Source organism: Pelobates fuscus, chromosome 7 (assembly GCF_036172605.1).
Source record: "Pelobates fuscus isolate aPelFus1 chromosome 7, aPelFus1.pri, whole genome shotgun sequence".
NCBI classification, from domain to species: domain Eukaryota; kingdom Metazoa; phylum Chordata; class Amphibia; order Anura; family Pelobatidae; genus Pelobates; species Pelobates fuscus.
This window is the reverse complement of record NC_086323.1, coordinates 93724685-93743975: the sequence shown is the minus strand read 5'-3', so window position 1 is coordinate 93743975 and position 19291 is coordinate 93724685. Positions and strand designations below refer to the sequence as shown.

The 19291-nt window shown below is 37.4% G+C and overlaps 1 protein-coding gene across 1 annotated transcript in view; it reads right to left on the bottom strand.

Annotated features, from left to right (window-relative positions):
• HMCN1 (hemicentin 1) overlaps positions 1 to 19291 on the bottom strand; it is a 224346-nt gene that overhangs the window by 168092 nt on the left and 36963 nt on the right. Inside the window, exons 2-13 of the mRNA XM_063426207.1 lie at positions 17955 to 18025; positions 16640 to 16798; positions 14095 to 14217; positions 10006 to 10177; positions 8804 to 8910; positions 8267 to 8387; positions 6945 to 7208; positions 4699 to 4843; positions 4212 to 4333; positions 2777 to 3052; positions 1101 to 1242; positions 46 to 173 (exon numbers count right to left, since the gene is read on the bottom strand). Of these exons, the coding sequence (XP_063282277.1) occupies positions 46 to 173; positions 1101 to 1242; positions 2777 to 3052; positions 4212 to 4333; positions 4699 to 4843; positions 6945 to 7208; positions 8267 to 8387; positions 8804 to 8910; positions 10006 to 10177; positions 14095 to 14217; positions 16640 to 16798; positions 17955 to 18025 (1830 nt within the window). The remainder of the gene's footprint in view (positions 1 to 45; positions 174 to 1100; positions 1243 to 2776; positions 3053 to 4211; positions 4334 to 4698; positions 4844 to 6944; positions 7209 to 8266; positions 8388 to 8803; positions 8911 to 10005; positions 10178 to 14094; positions 14218 to 16639; positions 16799 to 17954; positions 18026 to 19291) is intronic.

The following is a 19291-nucleotide window of genomic DNA, read 5'->3' as shown; positions in this document are numbered from 1 at the left end:
AGCTGTAAAGATTGATGCTAATCATTGGACACATCTCATACTTACCAATGTATACAACATCCGATGTCTGCTGATCTGTTCCAGCTGCGTTCGTAGCTAAACAAGTATAGGTCCCAGAGTCTTTCTCCATGGAAGTTTTAATTATAAAGGTTCCATCATGGGATAAAACATACCTAACAGAAAGTAACAGACACAGAAAGGTTAATTGATTTTGAAACATGTTTTTCTAAAAATATAACTGCCCTATTTGACCATAGAGTTGCTACACACACCCTAGTGTCTGGTGGTTGTAGTAACACACAATGGGCCAACAATTATGAATCTTCTCTCACCGTAACATCAACTGCTCCCCTGAAGACATTCCTTAAACCCTTGGTAGTCAAGTAATGAGGCATCCTGTGTGACGTAAACCTACAGTTCTTTTTTACTGTTGATCCTGTCAATATCTCCAGTTTGCAGAGTTTGGTGGTTCAACTCCATAAAGTACTATGTGGACTCTTCCACTTTTCAAGACCTGGTTCCCTGATTTTTTACTGTTCTTGTTACACATTGCAATTGGTTGGTAGTGTATAGTGACTCGGTTTTCCTTTGGATATTACTGGTATTTTGTTCAGTGCTGTCTACCAAAGGGTTGCCAAATTAAATCTAGAATGTGACTTGATCAAGGCTATATATATTGTTCAGCCCTGTCTACTCTATTTATGAATTCATAAGCACTAGATCTCTTCAGCTTGTTTCAAGATGCCTTCTGCTCTATCCATGTTTGTGCCCTGACTCTGCCTCTGACCCCTGTATCCAGTGTATTACAAGTGCCAATACAAGCCTAATTCTAATTCTGACCTGGTTCCACCATGTAACCTTGTTTTGTGGGCCACAAAAAAAGTCTAAAAAGTTCCAAATTACATACTGTGATTAACAATGGCTGCCATGAGGGTAGATTTTGTGTAGGGTGGGCATAGTCTTTGAAAACATGGAAAGAAGGTTGCAGTTCATTTCATGTATCATAAAACCTAGGGAGCCCTGTTGTGAGAAATATTTGACCAATGAGTCTCCGTGGACATGTGCCCAATAGTAAGGACTATTTTAAACCTTAAACTCACCTGCTAGAGAATCTAATAAACATGTCATTGTGAGTCCAAACTATATGGGGTGTGGGATAGCCAGTTGCAGAACATTTCAGCTTAATTTCTCTTCCTTTTGTAAACGTTATATTCTTGGGCTCCAGCACAACTCTTGGTGGGTCTTATAGAGGAAAAAACACATTCAAAAATTAACTTGAAAATTCATTAGTCTCTGTATTAATTCTAATGCCCGAAAAGTCATAAAAATACATATGCAGCTAATTGAAGTAGTCTGGGTACTGTGACCCTTTTGCACTTAGTTGCAGAGAATTGCAATGTTTACATTGCAGCTCTAAGTCTGCCCTCTGTGGCTGTCTAACACACAGCCACTAGAGGGCTTCCTGAATCCAAACCGACCTTTAGTCGGTTATCTGACGCTGGACATCCTCGTGGACCTCCAGTGTCAGATCGGAGGAGCGTGGGCAGAACCTGACCCAGTGCCGAGGGACGTCAGGCTGGGTTCAGGTAAGTAGAAAACCAAACGAATTACAATAAAAAGTTAATTGGCACAGTAAAGTAACCAAAAACCTTTAATTGATCTAAAATACATAATTTTATTTTAAATTATGTATTTTAGATCATTTAAAGGTTTTTGGTTACTTTACTGTGCCAATTAACCTTTTATTGTATTTTTATGCACTTCTACTATTTTTACTTTCCTGGCTTTTTATTATTGTTCCTGCACTTAAAGAAGTCCCAGGTGGGGATCATACCACCAACGCCTTATTAATAGAGCAGTATTTTCTGCTCTACACCTGTAAGTATTATTCTAGCTACTTTTACTTACTTTTATCAAATTGAGAGCACTATTGTCGCCTTTTTTTATTTCCCCTGGAGCTACGGCGCTGATAGACGCATTTCCTTTACATATCCCAGCAGCGGGGATTATACCGTTGTACGCTCTTCACACCAGAGCTGGCCATAGCTCTTTTAAATGTGAGTTTTCTACCTTCTACTACTATTTTGCCCTTTGGATTTTAAACGTATGGCACTACTGGTTGTTCCTGTATCTCTGTCTTTCACATACATGCGAATACCCTGAGACACTAGGATACACCCCTACTGAAACAACTACTCATCTATATCCCATCAAGCATTGTTGCTCTAGTGAGACTCTTTTGGACTATTTTACGTTATTTTACTTTTCTGCTGGCGCAGCCCTACCCCACCTCTTTGTATGGGTTCAAGTAAGTGGCTGAAGGGGTTTTAACCCCTTCACCCCTGCGGGAGGGGGGGAGTGAGGGAGGGAGACCTAATAACCCTAAAATTCCAGGAAAACGGGTTTGTTTTCCTGGCACTATAGGATCCCTAAAAGGCCAGGGTTATTCACTAAATCAGAAATTTTGCAGAAGTGAAAAGAGTTGTACATATTAAGAAGAACAGCCAAACTTGAAAACTATCTCAAGCTTAGCTACTTATCAGCTAAGTTTTTTTGGTCTAAAATATTCAATTCACCCATCAACTCTCCTCAATTCTCTGGATCGTATATATATCATTTATTTTTCTTTCTTCAAATTAGTTTTTTACACAAGTAATTTAATAAAAATCTAATTAGTGTACTATATTTCAGTTCATTAACACTGAGTGAATATTATTATCATAACAAAATGAGTTTCTATTTTGCGAAATGCGTTGTAATTGAAAGCTGGCAATACCTTGAACAGTGAGGGTAACTGTAGCTATAGCCGTGCCTCCTTCATTAGATGTGTAGCAGTTATATTCCCCAGCATCATCAATAGTTACACTTTTGATTTCTAAGGAATTGTTGCGAAGAATCCTAAATCGGGAAATATCTGCATATTTTAAATCCATATTATTTCTCACCCATGTCAAGTTATAACGAACGGTGCTTAAGATGTCACAACTTAAAAATGTCCCTTTACCAATGGTGACCGTGACATTGTTAGGCGTTCTAATTACAGGTGGAGGTTCTAAATGAAAAAGAAATAATAAAGAAAAGAAAAATTAAACATATTATACGGACATTATATAAATCATATACACAAGCTATGTAATGACTTTTGTAATTGCTACGCAATGAAAAAATATGTAATGCATAAATAACTATTTCCTTCAAGCTATATACAGTTTTGTTTGTAGAATATTGTAAATTTGTTATTGGACCTGTGAACGTCATGGATTGAGGTTTGATCTTTATTTGTTAATGGGAAACTGTAACTTCACATGATTTAACAAATATATATTTGTGAGGTTTAATAAATAAAATAAAATGCAGAAATGCACCCCTCTTTATCCTGCAAATAGACGCCTCTATCCTATCCCCCTGTCAGTCATTGCCATAAGCTCTGTCCTTTACGCCTAACAGCCAGCATAGCGAAAGCATATAGAGAAGAGGAGACATGAAACAATGTTATTTATTTCTCCTTTTCATTCAAATTGCTTTCAGTCCACTAAATAGCCCATTTTAGAGTCCTTTTCAGATTTGAGTCATTTTCCCAAATCTTTTTACGGTAATGAAATTCAGATTTAAACTGTCATATGCCTGAAATTTGTCGATCTCTAAAAAAATTTTATTTGCAGGCAAAGTGGCTCAGCAGAAACAATATACTATTGCAAAGCACAAGTCTAGTGTAAATTCCAGAGTGGCAGAGTGACAACTTCCCCTAAAGTTTCAGAGAACTTTATAAATTCCTTATTTTCCTTCTGTCTTGTGAACCATGTCCTTCAATATTCCCACCCCACCGTATTCCTCCTAGCATGCCATCTTTTCTCCCATACACTTTCTAACCTGTAGGGGTCCGTTGCCTATGTTGGAGATATGTCAGCCATGCATGCCAACTAGCCCAAACACACTCAAGGTTGCACAATCAGTAATTAGGAAGTAAGAGGTAGAAGTCAGCAATGATGTACATCCTCTCCATTACTACGAATGTGTTATTTTCGCTCCTTTTTGTAGCTTACATAATTTTTCACTTAAATATGTCAATATTTTAAATACTCAATAAGAATAATTAAAATCCAGTTTATTAAAGCATTCTTCTTCCTTGTAGATGCTGCTGATGTTTTATTTTCAGAGTTTAAGATTTTAACCCTGCAATGTCAATTTAAATTGACAGACATAATACTCACCATTTACATCTAAGAAGGTTTGAGCACGTGCACTTCCAGCGTTACTTGTAGCTGTACATTCATAGAAACCCTCGTCTGCTATAGAGACATTGGCAATCTCCCAGCTTGTATTAACAGAATCCCTAATAATTCAAAGCAAACATTTATTAAAGAGGTCAGCATGCAAACATAACAAAAGGAAGTGACAGCAACAATTAAAAAATGTGCCTGCAAATATTCGGCATTCCAATTCAATGAGAATTTCAACTTTTTAAGCCTAAAAAGCTGAACTTTAAACATAGCTAACAATTACGGAGGAGAATTTGCAAAGGAATATTAAATTTTTGGGAGAAAAAAATGAATTGGAAAAATGGCTGGTTTGGAGAGATTTTCTGTATTTTTTTGTTGTACTAGAAGTGGCAAAATGCTGTGTGAATGCTTAGAAAATAAAGTTAGAAAAAAAAATTGCATTATTTTCAGTCTCAATCTACATGCAACAGAACCACACCTGAATTTCTGTTCTTTTCCAATCCTGAATCCGTTCTTACTAAAACGCACTGTAACAGGGAGCAGGCTTTCCACATAGCAGGGGATCCTTCCAGGCTGCTGATAATACCCAGGAGTTACCTTGGGCATAGAGACCTTTGGGGCACCTACATACAGGAAATATTTATTATATCTTACGTTTAAGGATTCCTGATAGAACATATTCGTTTAGAACATATATTGTAATGCAAAGTACAGACATGGTCAGGAAAATTACCTCTATAATGGAGACAACCTTTGGCACTCCTGATGTTTTGGACTACATCTCATGGGATGCTTTGCCAGCATTATGGCAGTAAAAGCATTATGGGAGATGTAGTCCACAACATCTGGAGTGCCGAAGGTTGCTTTCCTCTGCTCTATAATAATGAGACAAAGAGAGTTGGACGAAGTGTATATCTTGACAGACTCAAAATTAAGTAAATACACATAAGTATATATCTTGTATTGCTGTTATATATTAGGAAAATTCTATGAAAATATACTAGACATATTGCCTCTTAAACCCAATAGATATTTTTATGTTTGGTCTTGTGAGTTTGGGATTTCTTCAAAGGATGAGTAATAGTCATTATTATGGTTTGAGATCAGGAGTGCTCAACCCTTCTCCCACAGCCCACTTCTGTCCTTGAACCTTCAATATGACCTGCGACCATAGCCATCAAACATATACTAATAGTCAAAAGATCAACTGCTGCACATCCTGTTTAATCATCAGTTACATCAAAGCTTAACATCAAAACGTTTCAGATGTAATTAGAACTCTTTAACTGCCTTCTTCAAGGTCAGAATTTATCTCATTTCCAAAGCATGCTGAAATTGCGGTCTGCAGAATATTCTCCTCAATATGAGGCTGCAATGTCTCAATTCCAGGCCGAGTTCTAAGAGAAATTCCACCATTTCTGTGCTCAAGAAAGGACCTTGTAAGGGGTAACCAACCCATTCTCTGTGAATGTAAAGGAGAATCCAGGGGTCCTCTAAATGGAAATCATTGACCTTTAAAGCGATTCAGACCTCAAAATAAAATTTTATGAATTTTCTCTCCTAGAATTTTAACAAACGTATCTAGAGAACATTTGTCAACTGAAGAATGAATGCAACAAGAATCCTCGAATAAGTTTTCAAGAATTAAGCAATCCAGGTCAAAATTGAGGACACAATTTACTGATTAGCTACCACAGAAATAGTTCCTAACATTGAATTATTAGTCAAACAAATTAAAAATACGCATCCGTGTTCTCATTAATGGACTCTTTCATTCGTGTCATTGCTATTGTATTGTATATAAGAGACGTATATTGTGTTGTCTGTGGCGTGTACCATTGATTTATTTACGTTTAGCTTTGTAGAAGATTTGCCCCTGTTTTAACTCTCTGCCATATTTGAATGTCTCAACCTGAGGGTTAAAACACTGTTTTATAAGTAAGATATTTTTTTTTAAGGTTTTCCATCTGCCATCCTATAAATGCCTCTTACAAATATTAAGTGACGTGTAATTATGGTGGTGCAACCTGTAAAAAAATGTCAATTAGAACTAGGATGATGCAAACAATGAGATCAATTTAAATAATTTTTTAAAGTACAGGTAGTTCTAAATATGGTATAACAGACACGGAATGCCTTTATTTGAATAAATAGTCTGTAAACTATTGTTAAACTGTTGGAGGTTCAAATGCAAATTATAGACGTGTGGCCTAATGTAATACCAAATTTCTCCATTAGTTTATACTTTTTCTCAGTGGTTTTATAGATCTATGGTATTTTATTTGGCTTACTATTTTTGGACTTAACCCTTAAAAGGTTAACACATTCAATAATTATTGAATATATGGCATTGAAGTATCAATGTAATATTTTGCCAATGGTGAAACTCTTGTATTAATTCTTATTGTTTTAAAAAAATAGGTACATATTAATAATAGAAGAATTTATGTTTCTGTTGTATCCCTGTAGAGAATACTAAATTGAATCATGGATGAAGACTCTCAGAGACATCTATTGGTTTGGAAACTTGCAAGATAACTGTAGTCTTACTTGTGAGATGCAGGAGGAGGTATGTCACCAAAAGCCATAGTAATCTAGTACCTTGTGTTGTTACACAGAATTGTGAATACGTATGATCTGCTACTATTCATATTTCAGCTAGCGTTCCTACAATTTATAGGTTTCCAAGTCAATAAAATGTAGAGGAAATTATTGAAATAATACCTGGAATAATATTAGAGAAGGAAACACTTGATACCCGTTGGAACAGAAAATTATCTTTATCATAACCCGTAATTTTTAGGAAAAATGGTTCATTTGGTGGGATAAATTCAGTCACATTCCATATCTCATAGGGCGTGCGTTCGGGGTAATACTTGACTGGGATTGTCTCCAGAAGATCACCAGATATAGTCAATAACTCAAGACGATCAATTCTTGCCGGGTGACTAATCCCCGTGGTATTTAAGAGCACATATGTGGGTATCCCTGTAAGGACAAAATAAATATATATAACTAAGATGACATAAAACAATGCTGCAATTTTTGTGGTGGAATATCAACTACATTAGAAATAAATAACAGCATACAACTAGAATTTAAAGAAGACTTTTATTATGCAAGCACATGACAGATTTGCATTAAGGCTGAATCTATCTATACTGCTCAATAAGTAAGCTTGACTAAAAAGAAGAGGGCAATGAATTACAAAGAAAATATGAATAAAACATGAGGTTTAATTTTTCCCTTTAAAGGGCCACTATAGTCACCAGAACAACTACAGCTTAATGTATTTGTTCTGGTCTCGATAGCCTGTCCCTGCAGGCTTTTTAATGTAAACACTGCCTGTTCAGAGAAAAGGCAGTGTTTACATTGCTGCTTAGTAACATCTTTCGTAGCTGTCACTCAGACAGCCACTAGAGGTGCTTCCTGTGTCAGTGCTGCACAGAGTTCAGCACTGGTGTTCAGCATCTCCACACTCTGCATGGAGTCACTGGACTTTCCCCATAGAGATGCATGGATTTTGCCACACATGCACAATAGCCTCCCAATGTTTTCCTGTGGGAAAGCATTAATTTGGCTGAGATCAAGATTGATTATCTGAACCTTGGAGGCCGGGCCAGCCGCTGCAAGACACAGGCATCATGGGTGAAAAGGTGAGTGAATCACCTTTTCAGGGTGATCAGAGCAGTCGGTCACCTAAACATCCACACCAGCACTATAGTGTCAGGAATACATGTTTGACACTATAGTGTTCCTTTAAAGACTGATGTTCTTAATGCAAAATATTAAAAAAATATCTTTTTGTTTTCAGTGATATATTTTTTTTTATATATGTATGTGTGTGTGTCTATATAAATATATCATGGTTTATTTCCATAAGATTATGCTTTAAAAATAACTACAATACTATGAACTCTGATTCTGTTGAGTGGACAAATATATTTAGAAAAAAACTAAAAGAAGAAATTCTAATTATAGTAGTATAGTACAGAAAATGTTTGCCTATTAGGGGGTTAATATTGCTGTAATTTGTAGAAACCAACCTTGTATAGGTCTGCTGGACGTTTTACTGAAATCTAACGTAGGCTTGTTGGAAAATCCTGCCCTGAAATCGATAGTGCTAACGCCGGTAATTCTCACTGAATGGCGCCCATTGCTTGATGTCTGCAAAAAAATGCATAAACTGGTACTTATATTTATATACAATACCAGCATTATTTTATACTATAAACACCTAGATAACCAATAGATATAATAATATAAGAAGGACAGAGAATGAAATAATGGTACTTTTTTTTAATTAAACATACTGGCTTGCTTGGCTTGTTGTTTTAATTTACCTTTCTGTTTCCCTATCACAAAATATTTTCACTAACAGGAACATTGCCAAGAATTGTCAAGGATTTAAAAATGTATGTCCAAAGAGCCAACCCGAAGAAACAACTCCAGATCCAATATTTTACATGTCTGTCTTTTTTTTGTTTACAATTTGCCATTCTCTTATCAAATCTCAACAATTCCAAGTAATAACCCCCATATTAAACGTGAAAGATAATATAAGAAAATATATAATTTTTTACCTTAATTTTCCACATTCCAGACAATGGCTCTTTGATGTTTAATACTTTGGCTGAGTTATATATATTCAGTAACTCATTAAGACCATTTTCAGACTTTACTTGCTTCCCTGTAATTATATATGTTTTGTATAATTAAACATATTCATTTACATGTTCACACATGGAAAATGTAAAAATATACCAATAACATATCAAATAAACAAGAGAAATAAGAATTCAAATATGTATAAAATCACTGTAAGTGTGTGGTTTGCAGTCCCATTCTGCAATGTTTAAAGCCAGGAGGAGAATACAAAAGGGAATGAGAAATGAAACTCATTGAGTAAAATAATATTAAGATCCCTGCCACTTGGCACAATATTCCAGCATCCTTCAAGTTTGGCAACGTATTGCTAGTTGACTGGTTTATACTTGGCATACATCAAAATAAATTTAATATAAACTATCAAAAATAGCTAATTCACAAATTTTCTGGGAATTACTTAGACACTTAGGTATTCTGTAGTGTTGGTAGGAGGAAAACTGGTCTAATATGGCAGATAAAAAGTTGATGAATCTACATTTTTAACACTTACACTTTTCTTTAGTTAAACCTCAAATTACTAGTGGTTTCTACCCTGCATGAAACAGAGGACGGTACCAGGGATTTCCACCCTAAATTACACATTAATGTAGATTGTTTCATCAGGGATATATATGTGGTCTGTACAAATTTATACTTAAAGTAGAGACGATTTAGAAATTGGAGAACATCCATGGGGACCAATGCAGTGAGCACAAAGATCATTTTATTTAGGCTGCAGTGTCACGTTTATATAAGCAAAAAGACAGGCTCTATATATACTGGCACTGTCCAGTCCAAAAATGCAAGGTGCCATATGGCCATGGCTTTCTCTATGTTTTTAAAAGGCTAAGCTGCAGTGGGGCTAGAGAATATTGTGCCCACTGGTGATGTATGCCAGCTAGAGAGCTACTCATGGATTTCCAGTGAAGCAGGTCTAAGGTAGCTTCTGGTCTATTGAAAATGTGAGTTTCTATACATTACTTATATATTTATAAGAATATTAAAATAAGCAGACAAATGACAATACCCAGAATAGCCACTATAGGCTCCACTTATATCCCACTGAGACGGTATCTAACTAATATGTGGAAGTATGTTTGAGATGATGTCTATGTTTTTCCTCATTTTTATTTCTTACCTAGTGGATCATAGAGTTCAATGTCTGGAGACGGTCCACTGAGTGAAACAGTTACTTCTTTAAGGCTGGGGTCAAACGGAATGTCCCAGGTATATGATGCCCCATTCAGATGGTCGGTGGAAATTAGATGCACTTTTGAAGCCTGGACAGCTTCTTCGACCCATTTTAAAACCTAAAGAAATAGGATTGATGAAAAAAATCTGAAATGTTAATGCAATCAATATAAATGCAAATGGTTGATTAAGAAAGCAAACCAAGATTTTCATCCAGATCAAGGTGGTCAATAACTGAAAACACTGCTCTGACAGTATGTTAAACTGAATTCAACACATGAGAGTACAATCGAATAATAATAAATAATGTTGTTAATAACTTAATACATCAAATACACAACTCTGTCCCTATTGAGCTTAACTTCCCGGTACTGGTTTAGAAGCCTTACGTTAACTATGATCAAGTAATGCTCTTACGAAGACCTGCCTGTCATTTCCCCTAGGTCAGTAGATTTGTTTCTGGATCACCAGAGATAATCTGTGCCATGTAAATCTTTCTGCACTTACCGTTGGCACCATGTGTTCACTTGGCTGCGTGGATGTTCAGCGGCTTCACCTCAAAACCAGTTACTCTGCCCATTTAGGACAGTCCCACCTACTTTCAGGCCTGACCCATTCTACATGATTTCCTTATTGTTTACTAAGGATATATGTTTATTTCAATTTAAGCGTGTTTTGTTATATTACTTTGATATTCCATGTTCCGTCCCTGTTATTTGTAGAAAAGAGCACAAAATACATTATGATATAGCCCTGTGGGTGATGCTTCTTCTGCTTTTAATATATAGCCACATCTAATATGTCTTATGATATATAAAATTTAATGTATGGATATTTTCTTTAATGCATTTTTATGCACTAATGGAAAGGGGTTTAATGGATAGGATCAGTCTCCATAGATCAGAATTTGGCAAGCTCCTATTTGGTGATGGCTCTACCTGGTCTGCATACCCAGCATGACCATTAAAGGTAAGCATTTTTTTCCTTAAAGAATGGGTGGCAAATTCTAGTTAGTGTACCTTTAAACTGTGTGTTTTTATCCAGGACACTATTTTCTTATATGTCATTTGTATAGATTTTAAGGGTTATAAGATCTTTCTTACATTATCAGAGATAATATGTGGCGGACCGCCGTCACTGAGTACCATGTCCACTGCTTGTTTTCCCCTGTGTATTGTACGTTTCCCCATATATTTCTATGTATTTCATGTAATATGATCTGTTGACCATTCGGGGGCACTCATGCAAACGGAACCCGTTCGTTTCCCGAATGCGGACCACCCCGGTACCCCATTAGAATGTTCCCACCAACCCATCAGAACGTTCGCACCTGCATCATAAGTGTGAAACCACAAGGGAAGTAATTAATGAGTGCGCCCCTGGGTGGCCTCCATTTCGTATAGGCGAATGCTACCCAGAGGGAGCATTCGTATCCCGAAAGGAGATGCTTCCCTTGCGGTTTCTTTGCACCAGGACTCCATGAACGGGTCCGTGAGGTTGGTGGGGACACTGTTGGGGTACTAGCAAGTCAGATTGCCCTACCTGTTCCTAACAGAGTTATAATCACTGTTCTCCCTACCCTGGAGCTACGAGGCTAAGGCTCATAGCTGCCCAGAGAGCACTCTACCTGGGTTTACCTAAGTGGAGGTAGCCACCAGAGAGAGGCGCGAGCCCCAGCGGAAACCCTCAGTCTGTGTGTCGTCTTCACAGCCACAGAGTCCCACTGGCCACCTGGAAGCTCATGCCGACCAATCTGGGTTCATGCCATTTTCTTGATGGGTCTAAACGAGTGAACGCTGATTGGTAACTGTGGGGCACAGGTGACCTTTTGTAGAAGAGGAGCCCATTCAAGCAGGGTTTCGCGCCCTTTCTACTGATTGGGCAGCGAAACTCCACTCATCCCTGCACGCCAATTGATGCAAATGGGTTTTAAGCCCTTTCTCCTGATTGGGCAGTGAAACCCCTCTCCTCCCTGAGCGCTGATTGGCGCGATTTGGTTTGCGCCCTTTTTCTGGATTGGCTGTTGTTGTTTAGGAGCGAAGTTTGAATTCACTGGACTAAACCAAGCAACGCTGTGGAACTAATTTGGGGAATGTACAGAGCCTCAAGCCCAGACTTTGTACAATGGTTGCTCGGGCTCTGTACATCCAATAGATCCGCTATTTGCAGGGATCCTAGTTAGGACCCAGGGCTATCCAGTGATATATGTTGTACATGTGTGACCCCTTCACCTCCTGGGGCGTGGAGCCCCTACTTTTTCCCCCCTGTGTGTAAAATGTTTTAATGTATGTAACTGTGGGTATCTCCCAGAGTGGGAGACGGTTATCTGTAACCCATCCTCATTCCTGCCTAAGACAAAGGAAAAGATCTTGCTGTGTGCTGAAAGAGTGTAGACCCCCTGTGGAGATCTGGGCATAAAAGCTGTGTGTACCAGTAAAGGATTGTCAGTGTTGTACCCCTGGAGCTGTGTGTCGTCCAGTTACTGGGGGGAAATGGGTCTCTTTATACTCTAAGTGATTCCTGAACGGCTGAAGGAAGAGAATTAGTGGAGATAACCGGTTGGGTTAACCGAGGTCCACTACATTCACTAAAGTCCGAATGGCCCCATATTAAATGGGGCAAAACCATTCGGCTGCACATGTGGCCATTCCAAGTGCAAAATTCATACATTGTTTACACTATTTGACCAGATTTTGCAATTTAGGCTCCTAGGAATGAAATTAGTCTGGACGTCAGCCGGAACTGAACACTGCCGGACTGGCTCGCAACACAACCACTTCTCTCAAAACGTGCCTGTCAGAGCGCACTGATTGGCTGGCTTACCAACCAACCAAAGTCCTATTGTTGATATTGTATAGCATTGGAAATATTCCCATACGATGTAATTGCTGACATAGCATAGGAAAGCTTCTATAAGGAATTTCTCCGCTATGAGAGCTCTGTCTAAAATTCAGTATCTTAAGCATCTAGTTTATGTTGTGGATTTTTCCATGGTACGTTTGAATCACTTGATTTACACTAAGCAAAATCTTCCCCTATACCCTTTTTGTATTTTATATGAAAATTCGCAGTAACAAATTATTTTAGTTATGTGAAACATTTTATGCTAACACAATAAACATTCTGTATATTTATCAATGGAAATAAAATAATCATGCTTTGCGCTTTTTATTTTGGATTCTATGTTAAACAAATGCCTGTTTGCTTGTATAACGAGCAAGCAATTCTATTTTGTGTAGATTTTGATCACTGTTGATCCAACATTTGTATTTTTGCTTGCACGAATATAATTAGGGAATAGCTGGCTACATGTAGCGTGGGACGGCAAGCAACTTGCTTCATTTGAAGCCAAACCAGCACATTATCAAATCACACTCCATTTAATTTTATATTAAAAGTTTTATGCTGATACTACAATAACTTTTAATAATAAAATAATATAGTTACATGATATATATAGCATTGTGCCGTGAGGCTCACAAACGTTTACATACTAGTTGCCCAGAGGGGGAGATGCCCCTTTGCCCCAAATTTCCTGAATGTTCTTATACGTAATTATTGAAAGAATCCATATACCGTACATTAATAAATGAGGAAGTTGCCTGGAGTCAAGTTGGGGTGGGGGTTGCCAACCTATTTAAATTCACCAGTGCTAGTAGGCAGGACAACATTGAGCCTCTCTACTCATAGGTATATAATTTCAATTTTCAGGCTAGCATTTAAAAGCACACTCAACAGCCCAAAAACAAAATAAATACAAAATCACAATTTTAATTACAATTTACTAATGCATTCTTTTATTGTGGGTGTATCTAAAATCAGCCTGCATATCTGCACACCTCTACCAATTTACCCAATACTCTACTGTACTGTTCTACTCTGTACTATTTTGTACTTTTCTATATAATGGTACTGTACTGTAACATTCCTTGTTACACTATATATATTGTAATCCCATGTATAATTATTGAGCCATTGGTTTGTGCTAATGCCTTAAAGGTAGGTACATAAATAATTTTAACTATGGTGTAATTACCTCATTAACTTGCTTCTTGTCCAGATGAAATACTTGTCCGGAGCTAGTGGAAGCTATCTCCTCGTACACTTTATATCCAACGTGTGTCCTGTCATCACAGTCGCCAGTCAACACAAAAACGACCTGGTCCAATATACAAAATATTGACATTGCATAAAGAGTATTTGCAATATTGTTGATTGATTAAATAAACAGTAAGATACACTAAAATGGCTTTGATTGCCTGAGACGCAGAGGGTGGAGCAACAAAATGATTGCTGGACTGGCAAAAACTTGGATTTTCAAATATTGTTAAACTGTGGTATTTTAAATTTTGGATGACTTGTCTGTATCCTATTAAATTAATACAAGTACGTATATGTATAAATAAAATATGAAAATGAGCACTTTATGAGTATTATATTGAAAATAATAACATTCCAGTGGGCAATATCTGTGGTATTAAATTAGTAGTTTTGAGTCCTCAGTGTTTGGTTGGACCACGGCTGCTGTTTGAAGCAACACTAATTTTAATATGTAAACCACCCAAACTGATACATTGGTTATGATAATCATTTTCTCTTTTCTATTTAGATAAAATTGGTGTGTAAATGAACAAGAGCAGGATAAGGGCACATTCATATCCTTTGACTCCGACCTCTCCTTCAAGCCTCATGTTCAAATCCTGTCATTTCCATCCCAAAAACATTGCGCGCATCCGCCCCTACTTAACGCCGGATGTGACTAAGGTGTTGGTCCATTCCACTGTCCTTTCTCGCCTTGACTACTGTAATTCGCTTCTCAGTGGTCTTACGTCCTCCCAACATGCGCCGTTACAGTCCATAATGAATGCGGCGGCGAGGCTCATCTTCCTGTCCGCCCGCACCTCCCATGCCTCACCCTTCTGTCAGTCCCTACATTGGTTTCCTATAAAATATGGAGCTCAATTTAAAATTCGGGTTCTTGCTTTCAAATCTCTGCATAATGCTGCTCCCACCTATCTATCCTCCCTTATACACAAGTATGTCCCGTCTGGGCCCTTACGATCTGCTGAAGACTTACGTCTATCTTCTGTCCGTACTCCCACCTCTGATGCTCCCCTTCAAGATTTCTCGAGGGCTGCACCGTTCCTGTGGAACTCGCTTCCCTCCTCCGTTAGATGCTCACCCAGTCTCCACTCCTTCAAAAAATTGTTAAAAACCCACTTCTTCATGAAAGCGTATCAATTAAACTGTTAATAGCTCCCAACTGATTCCTCTTCTGCAACTGTCACTAGTCTAACACTATCCTTACCTTTTTGCGTCATTTTACCCCACTCCCACTAGCATGTAAGCTCACTGAGCCCTCAACCCCTCTGTTCCTGTGTGTCCAACTTGTCTGGTTACAACTACATGTCTGTTCGTCCACCCATTGTAAAGCGCTGCGGAATTTGCTGGCGCTATATAAATATCATAATAATAATAATAATGTAAAGAATTAGAGCATACTCTGCAGACTCTTATTGAACTTTTTGGGCGTTATCGCACGTCCCCTATAAATTAAATGTTTTGCTATATGTCTTTTAGAAAACCAGCGGCACAGCTCTGGCACTAGAGTTGCCAGCTCCGTTTTCCATGATGCTTAGTAAGTCATTAAACATCTGTTTGGCTGTGAATTAAGGAAAATATAGTATAATAACGGTAAACTGCTTTAAAGACTATCAGGGTTATTCACTAGTAATGGAGACATTGACTAGGATACTAGAATTGTTAAACCAAAACTGCTAACCTGTAAAAAAGAATCACATCACCTGTTTTTCAAGGTTGGCTATTTCGTTCTGAAAGTTACAATTCACTCGCCAATTCTGCATAATTATCAATTTTCGGAAATAAATTCTGTATACTTTCATTCATGGTGGATCCTCCTTGTTTTACAGTATTCCCAAGTTGTGCAGCATTTCAGAATATGTTGGTTCCTTACAAATCATACTCTAATAATAATGTACAAAGAAACAAGTCCTGCGCTCAAACTCCCATTACTCCTGGGCGGCAGCAACGACCGTAGTACACATCAGCCAAAATACATATAGTAAAAAAAAACTGAAAAGTTACCTGCGCTCTTTCCACATCCCTATGTATTTTTAAACAGATGGAGGTTTTAACCCCTTAAGGACACATGACGTGTGTGACATGTCGTGATTCCCTTTTATTCCAGAAGTTTGGTCCTTAAGGGGTTAAGTTACCTCCAATGGCCATGAGAGGGTATGCCCACCTGCCACGTCAAGGCAGACCTCTTAGGTGGGTCCTAACTCTAACTCTAACCATACCCTATACGTGGACATACATGGCCATTGGAGGTAACTAAAAACCTCCATTTGTTTAAAAATACATAGGGATGTGGAAAGAACGAAGGTAATTTTTCTTTTCTTTGGTTTTTACTAATACCAAATAATAATAATTATAATGTAATTATTATAATAATAATAATAATAATAATAATAATAATGTACTTTGCACCTAATTAACCAGTAAATTCATACTAACATGTTTTTTTTTCTGGACCACGCACTACCTTTAGGACTTCTTACCTGGGATTGTTTCTGTTGAATGAGCTGCAGCACATCATTGGCTAGTTGGTAGTCTTTGGACCTTGCATCCGTAAACACATACACAAACGATCCAGGCAAAGATATTTCCAAGGCAATTTTAATAGCTCCAACACTCATCTCTGGGCAATCACCTCCACCCTGACAAATGAAAAATATTATAGATATATATATATATAAGGCCGTCATAGGAGGGAGGCACTATTTCACTAGACATGCATTACAAATTCTCTATTTATTCAATTAAGACTCAATGGGGTCAGAAAGCAGAGAGTATAGCTGATCTATGTTAACAAGCTCTCGATAAATGGCTTATACATATAATTAGAATAAATAGCAGCATTGCTAGCGTGGCAGATTATTGCAATAAATTTCATGCACTGTATAAATATATGCACCAGGCTAGTCACAGTAACAGTTCTTCATAAAGTTGGCTGCAGAAATTAGGGGACAAAATGGCTGATGGCACATCGGTTTGCCCCTGCTGCAAGGTAGACATAAATGCCCCTGGCTTCATAGAGGAGAATGGGAATATGTGTCCCTTTCTGTTATAGAAATGAGGAACAGCACAAGTATTGTTCCAGAGAATGGTTGGCAAGTTCGGAGGCACTATTAGTTTGGAGATGATAGGCAAAAGAAAATGATAGGTTTATACCCATCTCCAAGCAGAACCTTCTCCAAATAAATGAAGAAAACTGGGTGCCCCTTTTTATTAAAAACTAAGATGCTAACGTTTGGCTTAGGTGATCAGGCCCTAACTTAATATAATTGAATTATTGCAACCATATCTTCCCCTCAAGGTACACATAAAAATAATATATAAACAATTTACTGAGATCAACTTTGTACAAAAAGTCCCCTACTCACTTTGATCATCCAACCTGTGTAACGAGGGGGAAAAGTTAATTCATTTTGTTGCCAGACTAAAATCTTCAGGGAGGCATTGATACACAGCTATAAACCCTGTTCTTAATGACATGGTGTGACCTTTTGAAGTTCATTGGTATGTTTACTACAAAAGCAAATAATTTCAAAGAGAAAAAAAGTTCTTAAGACAGACTAATTAACATTTTTATTCAACTGAATGTTTTTACCAGCTGACAAAATACTATTGCTTGTGGGTAGATGAATCAGCAGCATATCAGTCACCAACATTTAAATGTTTATCCGTATCGAGTGTCCAAATGAGCAGAGCACTGTTTCTCCTGGCTCGTTGGTCCAATAAGGATGTTTTGGCAAACAAGAAATACAGAGTAGACAGGAATCCAGGAGTCCATTCATTTATTTGCATACTGACCTGCACATAAAGTTCTTTAAGTTCATTCTGAAATTTTTCAGGATCTGTTGTGATAGTAACTGGCCCGATTTCTGAAACAGAAAAATTCATTAAAATTTTAGAACTCGCAAGTATTGGGCACGTACTAAATAGTTACAACTGAAGAAAAAAATATGATTAAAAGTAGTGTGTGAAACAAAGTTTCACATTACAATCAAATACTAAAAAAGTAAGCGTGTAACCTCCTTAAGTTTGCTACCCTTTGCTATTTATAAATGTAATCCTCTGGGCACCATAACAACTTAATCTCAATAAAAATAAAAAACATGTATACAGCATGACACATTTTCAACATACATAGGCCTAAATTTATTAAGCTTTCCAAATGATTCAATACTTTTAGAATGTTTCCAAACGTTACAATCTATAGACGCCACCATTAAAGTCTATGGGTATTTTTGTAGATAAAACACTTGAAAACATTTTCTAACATAATTGAATCATTTGGAAAGCTTATTAAATCGAGACCATATTAAGACGATATTTATTCACTTATTGCTGATTCAGACTGGTATCACAAGTTAATATGTCTGCCAAACCTCTGGCATTGGGTCAGTCTGACAAAATGATGTTCATCTAGTGTGAAGGGAGAAGTACAGGCTTACATACAAAGTACTTGTAATTTAAAAGCTGCATAGGGATTTGAATCATCTTATACTATAATCAGTGACTCTCCTCTTACATTAGTGTGGAAACTGGGTGTCCTCTGAAAACAAAGGGAGAAACATAGACACATAGAAACATAGAAACATAGAATGTGACGGCAGATAAGAACCATTCTGCCCATCTAGTCTGCCCAATATTTCAAAATACTTAGTCCCTGGCCTTATCTTAAGTCTAGGATAGCCTTATGCCTATCCCATGCATGCTTAAACTCCTTCACTGTGTTAACCTTTACCACCTTAGCTGGAAGGCTCTTCCATGAGAAAAAGCTCAGTTCGGATGGATTACCAGTGCACAAGAGCACTGATTACATTGTATTTTTTTATTCATGGGATTAGGTGAATTTGGTGTTAGTGGTCATCATGGACAAAGCGACCGGCCAAGCTTTGACGATAGGGAATATGGGTGCATAGGTATCAATACAATAGCAATTGTGCCAAGCTAAATACAAAGTATACTTACACTACACAGCTAGTACTTTGATAACATGAGAAACAAAAAGCCCATCAAAAGAAATGCGTGATTCTCAAGACCCACTAATTCCTATTTCAATATGCAGAAAATAGTAGTGGAATGGAAGAAGATTTAAATATGAACAATACAGTTATCAAACGAGGCAATACAAGAAAAATCAT